The sequence below is a fragment of the Rhodnius prolixus genome, unplaced genomic scaffold, assembly GCF_049639745.1.
Source record: "Rhodnius prolixus isolate KJV_2025 unplaced genomic scaffold, Rpr scaffold_1, whole genome shotgun sequence".
Lineage (NCBI taxonomy): Eukaryota > Metazoa > Arthropoda > Insecta > Hemiptera > Reduviidae > Rhodnius > Rhodnius prolixus.
This window is the reverse complement of record NW_027411581.1, coordinates 46,753,652-46,766,165: the sequence shown is the minus strand read 5'-3', so window position 1 is coordinate 46,766,165 and position 12,514 is coordinate 46,753,652. Positions and strand designations below refer to the sequence as shown.

At 33.2% G+C, this 12,514-nt stretch overlaps 1 protein-coding gene across 1 annotated transcript in view; it reads left to right on the top strand.

Moving 5' to 3' along the window:
• The first annotated feature begins 884 nt into the window (after positions 1-884).
• LOC141461146 (dual specificity protein phosphatase 22) overlaps positions 885-12,514 on the top strand; it is a 64,973-nt gene continuing 53,343 nt past the window's right edge. The window contains exon 1 of the mRNA XM_074141912.1: positions 885-1,273. Within this exon, the coding sequence (XP_073998013.1) occupies positions 1,253-1,273 (21 nt within the window). The 5' untranslated portion in view covers positions 885-1,252. The remainder of the gene's footprint in view (positions 1,274-12,514) is intronic.

Genomic DNA, 12,514 nt, shown 5'->3' with positions numbered 1-12,514 from the left:
AGTTATTCAAATTAAATTTAATAAACCATTGATGAGATCCTTGAGTCTTTTGCTACAAATCTAAATAATTTGAATCAGTTTGCGTAAGGAACAAACAAAGGTATCCGCTTTCGGTAATACTTGGACGGTTTTATTTTAAACAATATAGTACGAGGAAATGAAAAAATTAATAGAGAAAATAAAACGAGTTGAAGAAAGCAAAGATCAAGTCATTCAATTTTAATAGTTATTACAGCTAGGTAGTTTATACATTTTCAATGGCCCCCGGAGCCACTCACTCCATCAACCGGTCAGAGGACTGTAAGTAGCTCTTAGAAAGAGAAAATTTAAGAACTCAGTTCATCCAATTGACCCAAACAGTTTCAATTTATTGTCCACCAAAGACGACTTCATCAATACAACTTAAATCCTGTTGCAGCTGATTCTACCTTGAAAATTATTGACTTAATCATTTTGAGATCTGAACTGCATATTTCATGAACGAAATGGCTGAGAAAGCTCCAGCTTATTCAGTTGCTAACTTGTGGGAGAAAAACAAAAATTTAGGGCCGGCTGGTCGCGAACTTAAGTGGGTGACCCTTGTTCAAACCAATCAGCAAATCCTTACTTTTCTAAAGATGTTTTTCGAACCAACTGCACATTTAATAAAAAGTGGAAATACAAGTGAGTAACTCCATTCAGCTTGTATAACAAAAATTAATTATTAACAATTTTGGGTTCAATTGATGCATGAAGGGTAGATGAATGAAAGAAATGGCGCATGTTAGTTGCCGCAACATGTTGCTATGGTAACTAAAGCAATACCAGCTCGTGGCTGGTTCATTGAGTACATTTTATTGCTATTTATTTTTTGTTTTGTCGAGCATTCTCACGTTTGGAAATACATGGTTCTGTCTGTTGGACACGCTTATCGCGTAGTTGTAACTGGATCAACTTGATATCAACTCTGTGTCAGGTGATAAAAGGATGCTCCTAGGCGGGGCAAAGGAAGGTTTTGGATGGGTTATGATAAACTACCCTCACCAAGGTCGTTGAGTATAGCACAACGCTCCACAGCTAGAACACAGCGGCGCAACGCTAACTGCACAAGCACGGATTTAGTAGGCAAGCTACCCGTTAGTAGGGATGTGAGTTCCGTTGGTGGTGCACTGGGAGGGACTGTTAGATGTCGACCGACCGTCTGCGGATTTGTTTATTTTTTTATACATAGTTATTTTGGTTCGTCCGTTACAAAAATTGAACTTTTGCCAACATGGGAAATGGGATGAACAAGGTACGTTCATCTGTGTAACCTTAATAGTATTGATTATCTTTTATTATGATTTGTAAAAATACTGTTTATTCTTTGTAATTTGAACTTTTTTAAATACTGTTTATTTTTGTTAATATGTAGTAAAAAAAAAGGCATGAGTATAACATAAATCCTACCCAGTACAAACTTATCCATGCACATTAATGACAAACATTTGTTGAACGTTGTTCATTTATTAATAATTTGATAATTATCAATAATAATGTCCTGTAATAGAGATAAAAACACAGGAAAATAATGCACAACTTTCTCATATGCAAACTGTCATTTTGTATCCATTTTCACTAGCAGGAACCGAACAATATTTTTTATTGGCTTACAAAGAAATGCCTAGGACAATGCATTTATTTACAGCCCTTCTAAAAAATATATTTAGCAAAAATCTTTCAAGTAAAATAATTTGGCCAGTAGCTGGAAACTTTTATTTCGCAACTAATTCTGATACATTATTGTGAACAAAACCAGAATATATATTTATTTTCCGACTTGAATTTACTTTTAAATTGTGATAATCATAAAAAGTTAATCTTGTTGAGTTTGATTCAAAGATTCATAGGCATTCGTACTGTGTAATTTTTTTTCAGTATTATGGGATGTTGTTTTGTTGATTATAATTCTTTTTTTTTTCTTTTTTTTTTAATTAAACAGGTCAAAATATTTGTATCGATTTTTTTGATTTTCTCTTTCTTATGTTTGCTAAATTCACTAATGTTATCTTAATTGGTTTGTAAATAATCAATTCCAGAGTTAATTTCTTTAAATAAATGTAGATTTTTCTTAATATGACTAAATTTATGAAAAAAAACGAAGTCATAGCAAAACTTGTGTGAATTCAATTAAGTTTAGTAGGAAATAGAAAAGCGAATGGAACAGAGTTAAGTCCACGCTGCAAGTTGGGGGCAGTCTGTCGACAGCCGAGTTGGCGGCATTCCCAGCCGCCCAACCCTTAAACTCGTGCAAAAACCGCGGCATTGATGAATACTTTTTGGTTACTTCCTAAGAGATGATGAATGGAGACGAAGTTCTGTTTATCTTATTTAAACTTTTTTAAATTTATAAATTAATTTTGGTCTGCCAGAGGTCAGTTTTTGTTTTAATAAGAATTATATCATTGTTAACAGAATACTTTTAGTATCCAGAGGAAACGCCCAAAATTTGATCCCTACAATTTGAATGATTTGCGAGTAGCATAATTTAAAAACCAAATATTGCGTAAGTTTAAGTATAAGCTTCTGGTTAAATTGGCCATTCAGAAGCGTTACTTAACTTAGTTGATTTATTAGTTATTAAAAATTATTCTCTCAAAAAACGGCCTCCAACTATTTTCTGTAAACTAGGCTGGGGTTTACAGTTCCGCTTTCAGTGTGGCCTAGCCTGTGGGAAGAGTAGCCTCTAATTTCGATGGGGAAGTCAGAACTGCCCTTTTAGCCCTAAAAAGCATTGTGAATATGACGATTAAGAATGTAGTCCTTTTTATCGATTTGTAGGCCACGATAATGGCACTCACTGCTTGGGCTGCAATTTTACGATAAATGTCGTAAAATAATTATCGGATGGTTTTTACAATAGATCCCCAGCCATTGCGGCCTCAGCGGGAATGAGGAAGCTGACAGACTCGCTAAGCTGTCAGCAAACATGACACAGCCTGAAGGGTACATTCCTTCAATCTGACGAGCAAAAGCAGAGAGGAAGACTGCGGAGCTGCATACCATACAATCAGAGGACAAACGATGGACTGCCTTGAGGGACAATGTGCTGTCAAATAACCTGCCTCGTAGCGTAGCGGTGGCCTGTTTTCGCTTGATTACCGGACATGATTACCTGCAGGCTCACTTATTTAGGATCGGGGTAGTTGACAACCCGAACTGTTTGCTTTGCGGGGACGTGGCCATGAGAGGAGAACATCTTTTTGTGGGCGAAGCCCTGTCCCATTTGACTGCGACATGTACTGACGAGCTCTCTTCAAGAACTAAAATATATTTGGCTGCGAGACATTTAATGGCAGAACGCCAATGATGTACGGCATTAGGAAAGAAACGAAAACAAGGAATCTGCAAACTTGTATACTCTGTACATAAGTGTATCTGTTTGATCCAGATTACTGTTCGTTAAGATAGTTTTGATGGAGAAGTGGATTTCATCTAAGTTTAATTATAAATTTCTCATTACAATTTAGGATCCAAATTGTAAGGCAATTCTAATCTCCTTATCCACACCTAACCACTTTGTTTTCCAAACTGGCTCTAAGCATTCTAAAAAAGAATGTTGAATGTTTGATTAGTGATTTCCATATTTAAAGTTAGCAGAGAGTGATCTTTGCAAAACTGGATGCCGCTATTAGTTGCTTTTCTTAATTTCCCACTACCACTTATTTTCCTGACTTATTAAATTCCATTACCGATCAAAAATGCTTGCGGAGTGTGAAATTAATTTAGTCAAAATTCTAATTTTGTTTATTTATTGCAATTTACAATAAAGTCACATCATGTTTCACTCACTATTTGTTCTTTGAAATAACGTCCATGGAGTTATAGGCAGGAATAAAGAGGATCTAGAATTTACGTTAAGGACGCAGAAGGATTCTTATTCAAGTTGGTATTAAAAAAAATAAATAAATAAAAAATAAAAAGAATAAGTTAGATGAATGATTTGTATGTAGATGGAGTGAAGGTACGAGATCTAAGAATGTTAAGGATACTTGGATGGTCTGTATTGGAAAAAGAGAGAAGATGTGGAGGGGATGTGCGGGTTTAAAAGGGGTCAGACCCGAAAAGCCAAAGGTTGAAATACTCTACACGGTAACATGGAACTGAATTCTGCCCAAATTTAATAAACAGCAAATATTCTACTCAATATTAGAATGAATCCTAGCATGATGCAAGAATCGGAAACCTAGGAGGGTGTGTGCAAAGATATGTTCAGTAGAAATGGATTATCGGAGAAGGTATTTGAAAAAGGCCAAGAAGAGATAGAATAAAAAAATGGAGATATAAGGTAAGAAATGGAAGGTTAAGCAGACTATGGATGAGGGAGTAGTAAAGAAAAAGCTACAATACTATGGAGAACAATGTCGCCGGGAAGATGGCCCCAGGGATGAGAGAGTGATATCTCCTCTCTAAAGGCAAAGTCGTGAAAGAGGTGGCAGAGCAGGGCGTGAAGATTGGACAGAGAATTTAACCTGACACAACCCAAGAGAAGAGAAACGCCGGTTAAGAAATGAGAAAAAAATGTCAACTAGTACATATTCACCCGAGCTTTGCGGGTTTAGCATAAACAATTTCACACAATCACAATGAATAGTGCAAAAATAAAACTTAAGGTTACGAAAAAATTTCCTAATACAGTGCAAAAAAAGCGTTCCTCATCTAATGGTATTAAGGATCTATTACGTTATTTACTTATTTTAAAAATCGAGGATTTCAAATAATTACATCTGTTTAAAACATTATTTTTATGCTGTCACTGTAATAAAAGAAGTTCTCGAAATGACTATGAAATATGCAATGTTTGACAACGCATTTATTATCTTTGTTTTAAGGGCAAACACCTAAACAAAATACCTACCCGGGTTCGAATCCAGCAGCTGACCCTTAGATTTTCTCTTCCTAGGAGCTTCTTACAGCTCACTGTCCGGTGATGGACAGTGTTGTCTGTAACGAGAGAACACTGTCCGGAGGCCGGCAGTGCACTGGAAAAAGCTCCGGGCGCTAATGACCTCAGCTGTTGATGCGCAAAAAAAAAAAAAAAAATACCTAATTAAATTCAATTATATGTAACATAATAGTTGGATAGTTGTAAAAAGCTGTTATATTATGTTTTACTGTAAGCATAAAACAGATTAGCTGAGAAAACTAATTAGGAATTTCAAATTCTAGAAAGTCCATCTTAGATCCTACCAATATCATTCTTTCTAACAAGAATGTGGATATAAAAATCCTTACCCTGAAATACGTCAATTGATTTTCACTCTGGAGAAAGTTGCTTTTTTTTAAAAAAAAATTAATTGATTCCCTGCCCATATTCTCGAAAATCTAAATTTCGAGAAATTAGCTTTTCTACAGCGTAAATAAAAAAAAAAAAACATTCTTGTCTGTTTTCATAAAGTTAAGTAAATTTGGTGGTGAAGGCTATAAATTTTCAATTTTCAGGCGATAATAAAAGAATCAAGATCATTCACAACAATCTCTACAATAACCAGCACAATATCTATTATTTCGAACACATTCTCTCCTCTTTAAATGCCTGTCTAATTTTATGTTGCAAACTGACTGATTGTTCATTCTCAATAATAAATGAGCTTAAATAATCTCTTTTGTTTATTATTAATTTCTGCTCATCATCCAAAAGATAATTTCTATTTTTTAATTCATTAATGTTTTTTTTATAAAACCTGGAAATTAGATTTTATTCCCACATTCATGCTACCAACCTCATTCGTAAAACAGATTTCCTTTTTTTTATGTCAGTAAAATATTCCTGAATTATATCAAAACTATTATCAATCTCGTTTTCACTATTAATGAGCAAACTAAGTTTATCTTCTTTGGACATATATTTATTTTTGTCTTTTGGAAAGCAAAAATAAGAGAATCTTCATAAACGAAATATTCATCTTTTCTGATATTAAAAATAAATATAGTGAATACATTTGCTAATACATATACGAGTATGTAAATATGACCTAAACAGCTCAAGATCTATTAGATAACACTGGAAGAAAGCAAAAAACAAATGTACACTCAAGTCCAACTTTACTAAGTTTGTTAACTTAATTGTACTGTTTAAATTTTCGATAAAAAAAATCAGCTGTATTATTTTACGAGTATACATTCATATACATACATATTTCAAGTTTTACTGTAATAACTAACACCAAAAAACTTATCCATGTAAAAATTAATGTAATAAATACAGTCGACTCTCGATAAATCGAAATCCAAGGGACTACAAGAAAAATTCGAATTATCGAGACTTCGAATTATCAAGAAGGGAAAAAAAAATTCGAATTATTAAGAGTTTTTATTATGTATATATGTATGTACATACGTATATTGAAAATACGTATGAGCTTACCTAAGTTTTAGACATATACAGGGTGTCCCAAGCTATATGGATAACGACTTTTTCTCGGAAACTAAGATAGCTAGAAAAAAATAAAAAACACGTGTTCCCTTAGTTTTTTTGTTAGAAATCCAAATTTACTTTGTAAATTTTTTTCGGTGCTTCCAGAAGCGAGATACAGGCACCAACTTCATTTTCTCAAATGGGAAGGTGCGGTTTTTATTTCAGAAATAGATTCCTCTATTTTTTTTAAAGAAAAATTTACTTGAACGGTTTTTTTCTGTGAGCGATATTTTAGAAGTTAGGAATGAAAACATGATTCTTATAAGAAATTTCAAAATGATAATATTTTAACGGTTTTTTGATTAAATAAGAAGAAAAGTACTATTTTATTATAAATTTTACTCCTCATTAATATTACCAGAACATGCTCGAACTGGCCTCCACCATTAGAGATGCATAGACATGCTGTTTCTTGCTAATTGTCCCTTGCTGCCAAAGAAATAGATTCGGCTTTAACCGAGTTACAAGTATCTATTATTCACTGCTTTAGTTCATCTACAGATGCAATCCCGCCTTGATTCTGATGCACCTAGATTTAGAAATGCTTTTTGATAGCCCTTCAAATTTCCTATCGAGATATCTCTTTACATGCCTGATGGTGTTATATCCATCACGGAGGCTATTCAGTGGCCACCTCTCTCACCGGATTTGACCCCTATGGACTATTTCCTTTGAGGATACTAGAAAAACAAGGTGATTATTCATAACTTTTTTCTTTCTTTCCTTATTTCTGCTTATCGAAAAGCATTTCTAAATCTAGGTGCATCAGAATCAAGCCCGGATTGCATCTGTCGATGAACTAAAGCAGAGAATAATAGATACTTGTAACTCGGTTAAAGCCGAAACTATTTCTTTGGCAGTAAGGGGCAATTGGCAGGAAAGAGCATGTCTTATGCATCTCTAATGGTGGAGGCCAGTTCGAGCATGTTCTGGTAATATTAATGAGGAATAAAATTTATACTAAAATAGTACTTTTCTTTTTATTTAATCAAAAAACCGTTATAATATTATCATTTTGACATTTCTTATAAGAATCATGTTTTCATTCATAACTTGTAAAATATCACTCACAGAAAAAAACCGTTCGAGTAAATTTTTCTTTAAAAAAACAGAGGAATCTATTTCTGAAATAAAAACCGCACCTTCCCATTTGAGAAAATGAAGTTGGTGCCTGTATCTCGCTTCTGGAAGCACCGAAAAAAATTTTCAAAGTAAATTTGGATTCCTAACAAAAAACTAAGGAAACACGTGTTTTTTAGTTTTTTTTTAACTATCGTAGTTTCCGAGAAAAAGTCGTTATCCATATAGCTTGGGACACCCTGTATAGCCTCAAGTAAAAAAGTAAAAATAATGAAAACGATAAAAAAGAACAAAAAAATTACATTAAAACTGTCCGGTAGGACAGTTGTATAAGGGTTGACCATCAAAAACTGCACGAAAAAGCGTAACGTTGAAAAACACCCAACTTTGACAATTTTTTTCTCTTTTTCTATAAAAGATAAAATTCCCAAATTTTCTTTAAATCTTACTCCAAACCCTCCTTCATAACTGTAATTTTTTTGCAACCACCCAGATCTAATAGGTTTCGAGAAAAAAGTTGCCGAAAATGAGCAAAAACCGCTTTTTCAAAAAATGTTCTTGTTCTTGTTCTTCTTCTTGTTCTTGTTCTTGTTCTTGTTCTTGTTGTTACCTTTTTTGTAAACAACGTAGCGCCTAAACGCGTGAACCGATTTTCATGAATGAGGTGTCATTCGATTCGGAATTTTATGTAGATGTGCCTTTTGGGGGTCTCGACCCTGTACATCGTATGGGAGAGGAGTTAGCCCCCTTTATGTAAGGCCCCCTCCAAAATTATTATTACTAATTACTCTGTAAATCTTGGCCCGATTTTGATAAAATTTGGTAGGATGATAGGGTTAGGGCTCCCCTACGTAACATTAAAGCGGCGATCAGCTCTTACACTTGTTAAGGGGATGTATAGGAATCGTTTCAAATTATCGACACGTGAACCGATTTTCATGAATGAAATGTCATTCGAATCGAAATTTTGTACAGATTTGCACTTTAAAAGTCTCGACGCCGTGCCTCATAAGGAGGGGAGTTTGCCCCACCCAAATAAGGCCCTTTCTAAAACTATTATTACCAATATTTCTATAACGCTTAGTTTGATTTTGATAAAATTCAGCTCGAATAAGTGGTTAAAGCTCCTCTACATTGCTGATGCTCTTGCACCTACTAAGAGGAAGTACTGCAATCGTTTAAATTATCAATGAGTGAACAGATTTAAATCAATGAATTGTCGTTCGATTAAAAAATCTTTGCCTCTTTGCCTAGAAGTTCTGCAATCGCAGTTTATTTTTCTTACTCCTCTTAAAAGGAAGTAATGAAATCGCAGTTTAATTTTGCTATTCACGCACAAATACCTTCCTATGTTATTCAAAACGCTTTTTCAAGAAAAGTTGTTACTGAGGATGGTTTGGGGGACCTTAACGATAATCATTCTTTAAAAAGATCTCTCTAGTGGTAGTTACGGTTCCGACTTACCATCTTATCAGGTTATAATGATAGAATTGCTTATTCCAAATTTAAAAAAATCTGTAAAGCAGATATGTAACTTTGTAAAATAGACAAAAAGGAAAATCTATCCAAAAGGTACAAAAATCTCTTTAACAAAAACTTACAGTTTAAAATGTTAAGTATAAGGGTTGATTAAACGCCAAAAGGTACACAAATCAGCAAGCACCCAAAATTTCATTAATTCTTCATTAATATTTAAGTAATTTTACTGCATTAATATTCATTAATATTTTTTAGAATTTATTAGATGTCACAGACCCTTATGCTGGCCATTTTCGTCTACAAAATATTTGTTCAAGTAGCACTGTAGATTGACTGTAATATCTAGTTATTTATAATAATCAAACTGTTAATTACAGGTTAAAAAGGAAAACGTTATAAAAAATAAAAAAAAATTATGAGGCTAAAAAATTCAAAACTTTTTTTTATAAAAAAAAATGTAATATGTAAAATAAAGTAAATAAGATATGTTATTTTTAGGACAGCTAATTATTCCAGTATTTTACTATAAGTAAAATTAAATTAAAATAGAGAAATCAATAATTGTTGTTGAATAATCTACTTGTTATAACTGTGTGTTATTTGTGCTCTCGAATATTTCGGTAAGACGAATTCAAGACAGTAGCCTACTCTAACTTTGTCTTTTTCTACTTTAACATGCATGTACATATGTGTGATTTATCATAATTATAACAAAAAAATATTATAAATGAAGTGGCCAGCATAAGGGTCTGTGACATCTAATAAATTCTAAAAAATATTAATGAATATTAATGCAGTAAAATTACTTAAATATTAATGAAGAATTAATGAAATTTTGGGTGCTTGCTGATTTGTGTACCTTTTGGCGTTTAATCAACCCTTATACTTAACATTTTAAACTGTAAGTTTTTGTTAAAGAGTATGTATTAACATTTCAATAAATAATAACATACATATGTACTTAATTAAGAAAATGAAGAACAGTTATTTGTTTCAATGTGGCTTGACTTAGAATTGTGGAAAGCGTTGATGGTGGAATATTGAAAGTTTTGGCGATATCTTTTTCTTTTCGAACCACTTTCCACGGCCGCGATAATTTTTTCTTTGGTCGGACACAGTAAGGGAGACGTACTTCCCATCGTGACAAACTAAGAAAGAAAACTGGAAAGTTAAACTGGGCTGTAAGGAGGGAAACATTACGCAGGAAATGAACAATAAGCGGAAAATGAGAAGTAAACATTACTAGGGAAAATTCGAATTATAAAGAGGGGAAGGTGGCCTCGTTCGAATTATAGAGCCTTCTCTCCCCCTGTTGGTAAGAAAAGGATTTCGAATTATCGAGCGTATCTAAATACACTGCATTTTTTCGATTTACCGAAGTTAGCAGCTGTAGAGTTCGAATTATCGAAAAATTCGAATTATCGAGTTTCGAATTATCGAGAGTCGACTGTATCATGAATTACTGTGGAAAAGTAATACGTATATTCAATTTCTTTCTGTTACCTACACGATAATTTTTTTGTTGAAATGTCCGTGATTTTCTTGATAAAGGCATCATCAGATTCCTTTGATCTTGGTTTACTTTTCATTTTTATTTTTTGTTAATTCAAGACGTGCCAACATCTGAGGCAATTGGCGCTCATTGCTTTTTGCAATGCCGGCTTTGGATAGTTGTAAAAAAGCTGTTAGAAAAGAGAATCTAAGCGCCAGCAACAGGATTAGAACTCGGGATCTTCGCGTAGGAATTCAGTTTGCTAATCACAGATCTTTAATAAAATCCTTTTAATAAATATTTTGACTTCTGTTTGAATCTTCTTTCATTAAACAATTATTTAATGAGGAGTCTAGTGGGTTGTGACTGAGATGTCAAGATCTCTTCAAAGAAGCATCGCTTTACAAACATGAACTTTGCTGTATTAAAACGACGACTAGAATTTGTAATAATACTAATAACTTTAAATGAAATTTAATTGTAAATATTGCAGTGAGAAAAACCTCGGACGAGAGTTAACGTTTTTAAAATTTGTTTTCTAATAAAAATTTGACTTTATAGAAATGCAATTCAAATACTTGGAAACTTTTTAATAAAGTTTTATTGACTGGGAGGAAATGTACAACACTTTATTATTGCATCCCTTTATTGTGATTCACTCTTTAGCTAGCTGGTTATTTGGCCCAAAGTAATAATACAACTTGCCCAATATTGTTCAAGTTATTGTCGAATTCCTGAACACTAGTTGCTAAATAAACATTTGACGACTCTTTTAGTCAATTATTTTTTAAATTACGATGTTCACCTTAATGAAAAATAAAAAAATGTTTATAAAGATAGCATTAAAAACGAACGAATTTATTTTCGAAATTTGTTATCAAAAGATATTATTATATTTTTATATAAAAGATATTATGGAATAAAAAACTTTTAGCTTACCTCTTGTTGTTTGAGCAGATTCTATTTACATTTTGATGTCAAGAAAAGTCAACTTAGTTTCAAAATAATGTCTAAAACAGCTACGTGGAAAATGCAATGAAAAAGTCAAAGTAAGCTACATCTTGTAACAAACATATGTATGTTCGGAATAATAACATTTTAACAAAATATTAAAAGGCATTATAAAATGGATTTTCGAGGGAAGGGATTAGCTATGAGGTTAGCATACTGGACTCCCACGCGGAGGTCCCGGGTTCGAATCCAGCAGCTGACCCTTAGATTTTCTCTTCCTAGGAGCTTCTTACAGCTCACTGTCCGGTGATGGACAGTGTTGTCTGTAACGAGAGAACACTGTCCGGAGGCCGGCAGTGCACTGGAAAAAGCTCCGGGCGCTAATGACCTCAGCTGTTGATGCGCCAAAAAAAAAAAAAAAAAATGGATTTTGTAATATCTAGTAAATCTCAAAACATATTCACGTGGAAATTCCATTAGATTAGTACTTAGATCTTATTGCGAGTAATCTTGTATAACGTTTTCTAGTCTAAATTTTCTATTGATCCAAAAAAAAAAGTTGAGTTTTTAATTTGTATACTATTCGTATAAAATAAATAAGAAAATGGAGCATGAACTTAACTGATAAAAATTCATACTCTTAGTACAAAATTAATACTATTATGGATCGGCAGTTATCTGGCCATCCATAGTAGCCATCTGGCTTTGGCTTTGGCTTACCTATTTCCTTCCAATATTTATTATGGACTTCCTCCAATTCAAATTGTCTTCAAACTTGAAAGGATGTTTTAATTGTAAAAAAAAAAAAAAATGTTTAAGTGTGGAATCCATATTTAGTTTTAGTACACTAGGACTGGGACATTTTTATTAAAAACAGAAATTTGTTCAAAAAGAGTGTAATACTGGTAGGCAATTTCGTGACTTTCGTCGCTTTAGGCGTCGTTAGACATTTCCAGAGAGAGTGTATGAGACTTGGTTTAAGGGATTTAAACATGATTGGAGTTTATTGCGCAAATCTAGCCTAACGTTTGGCCTCGTTGGAGTAGAAAAGGAGTTTCCTGATTTATTTTTTTTTT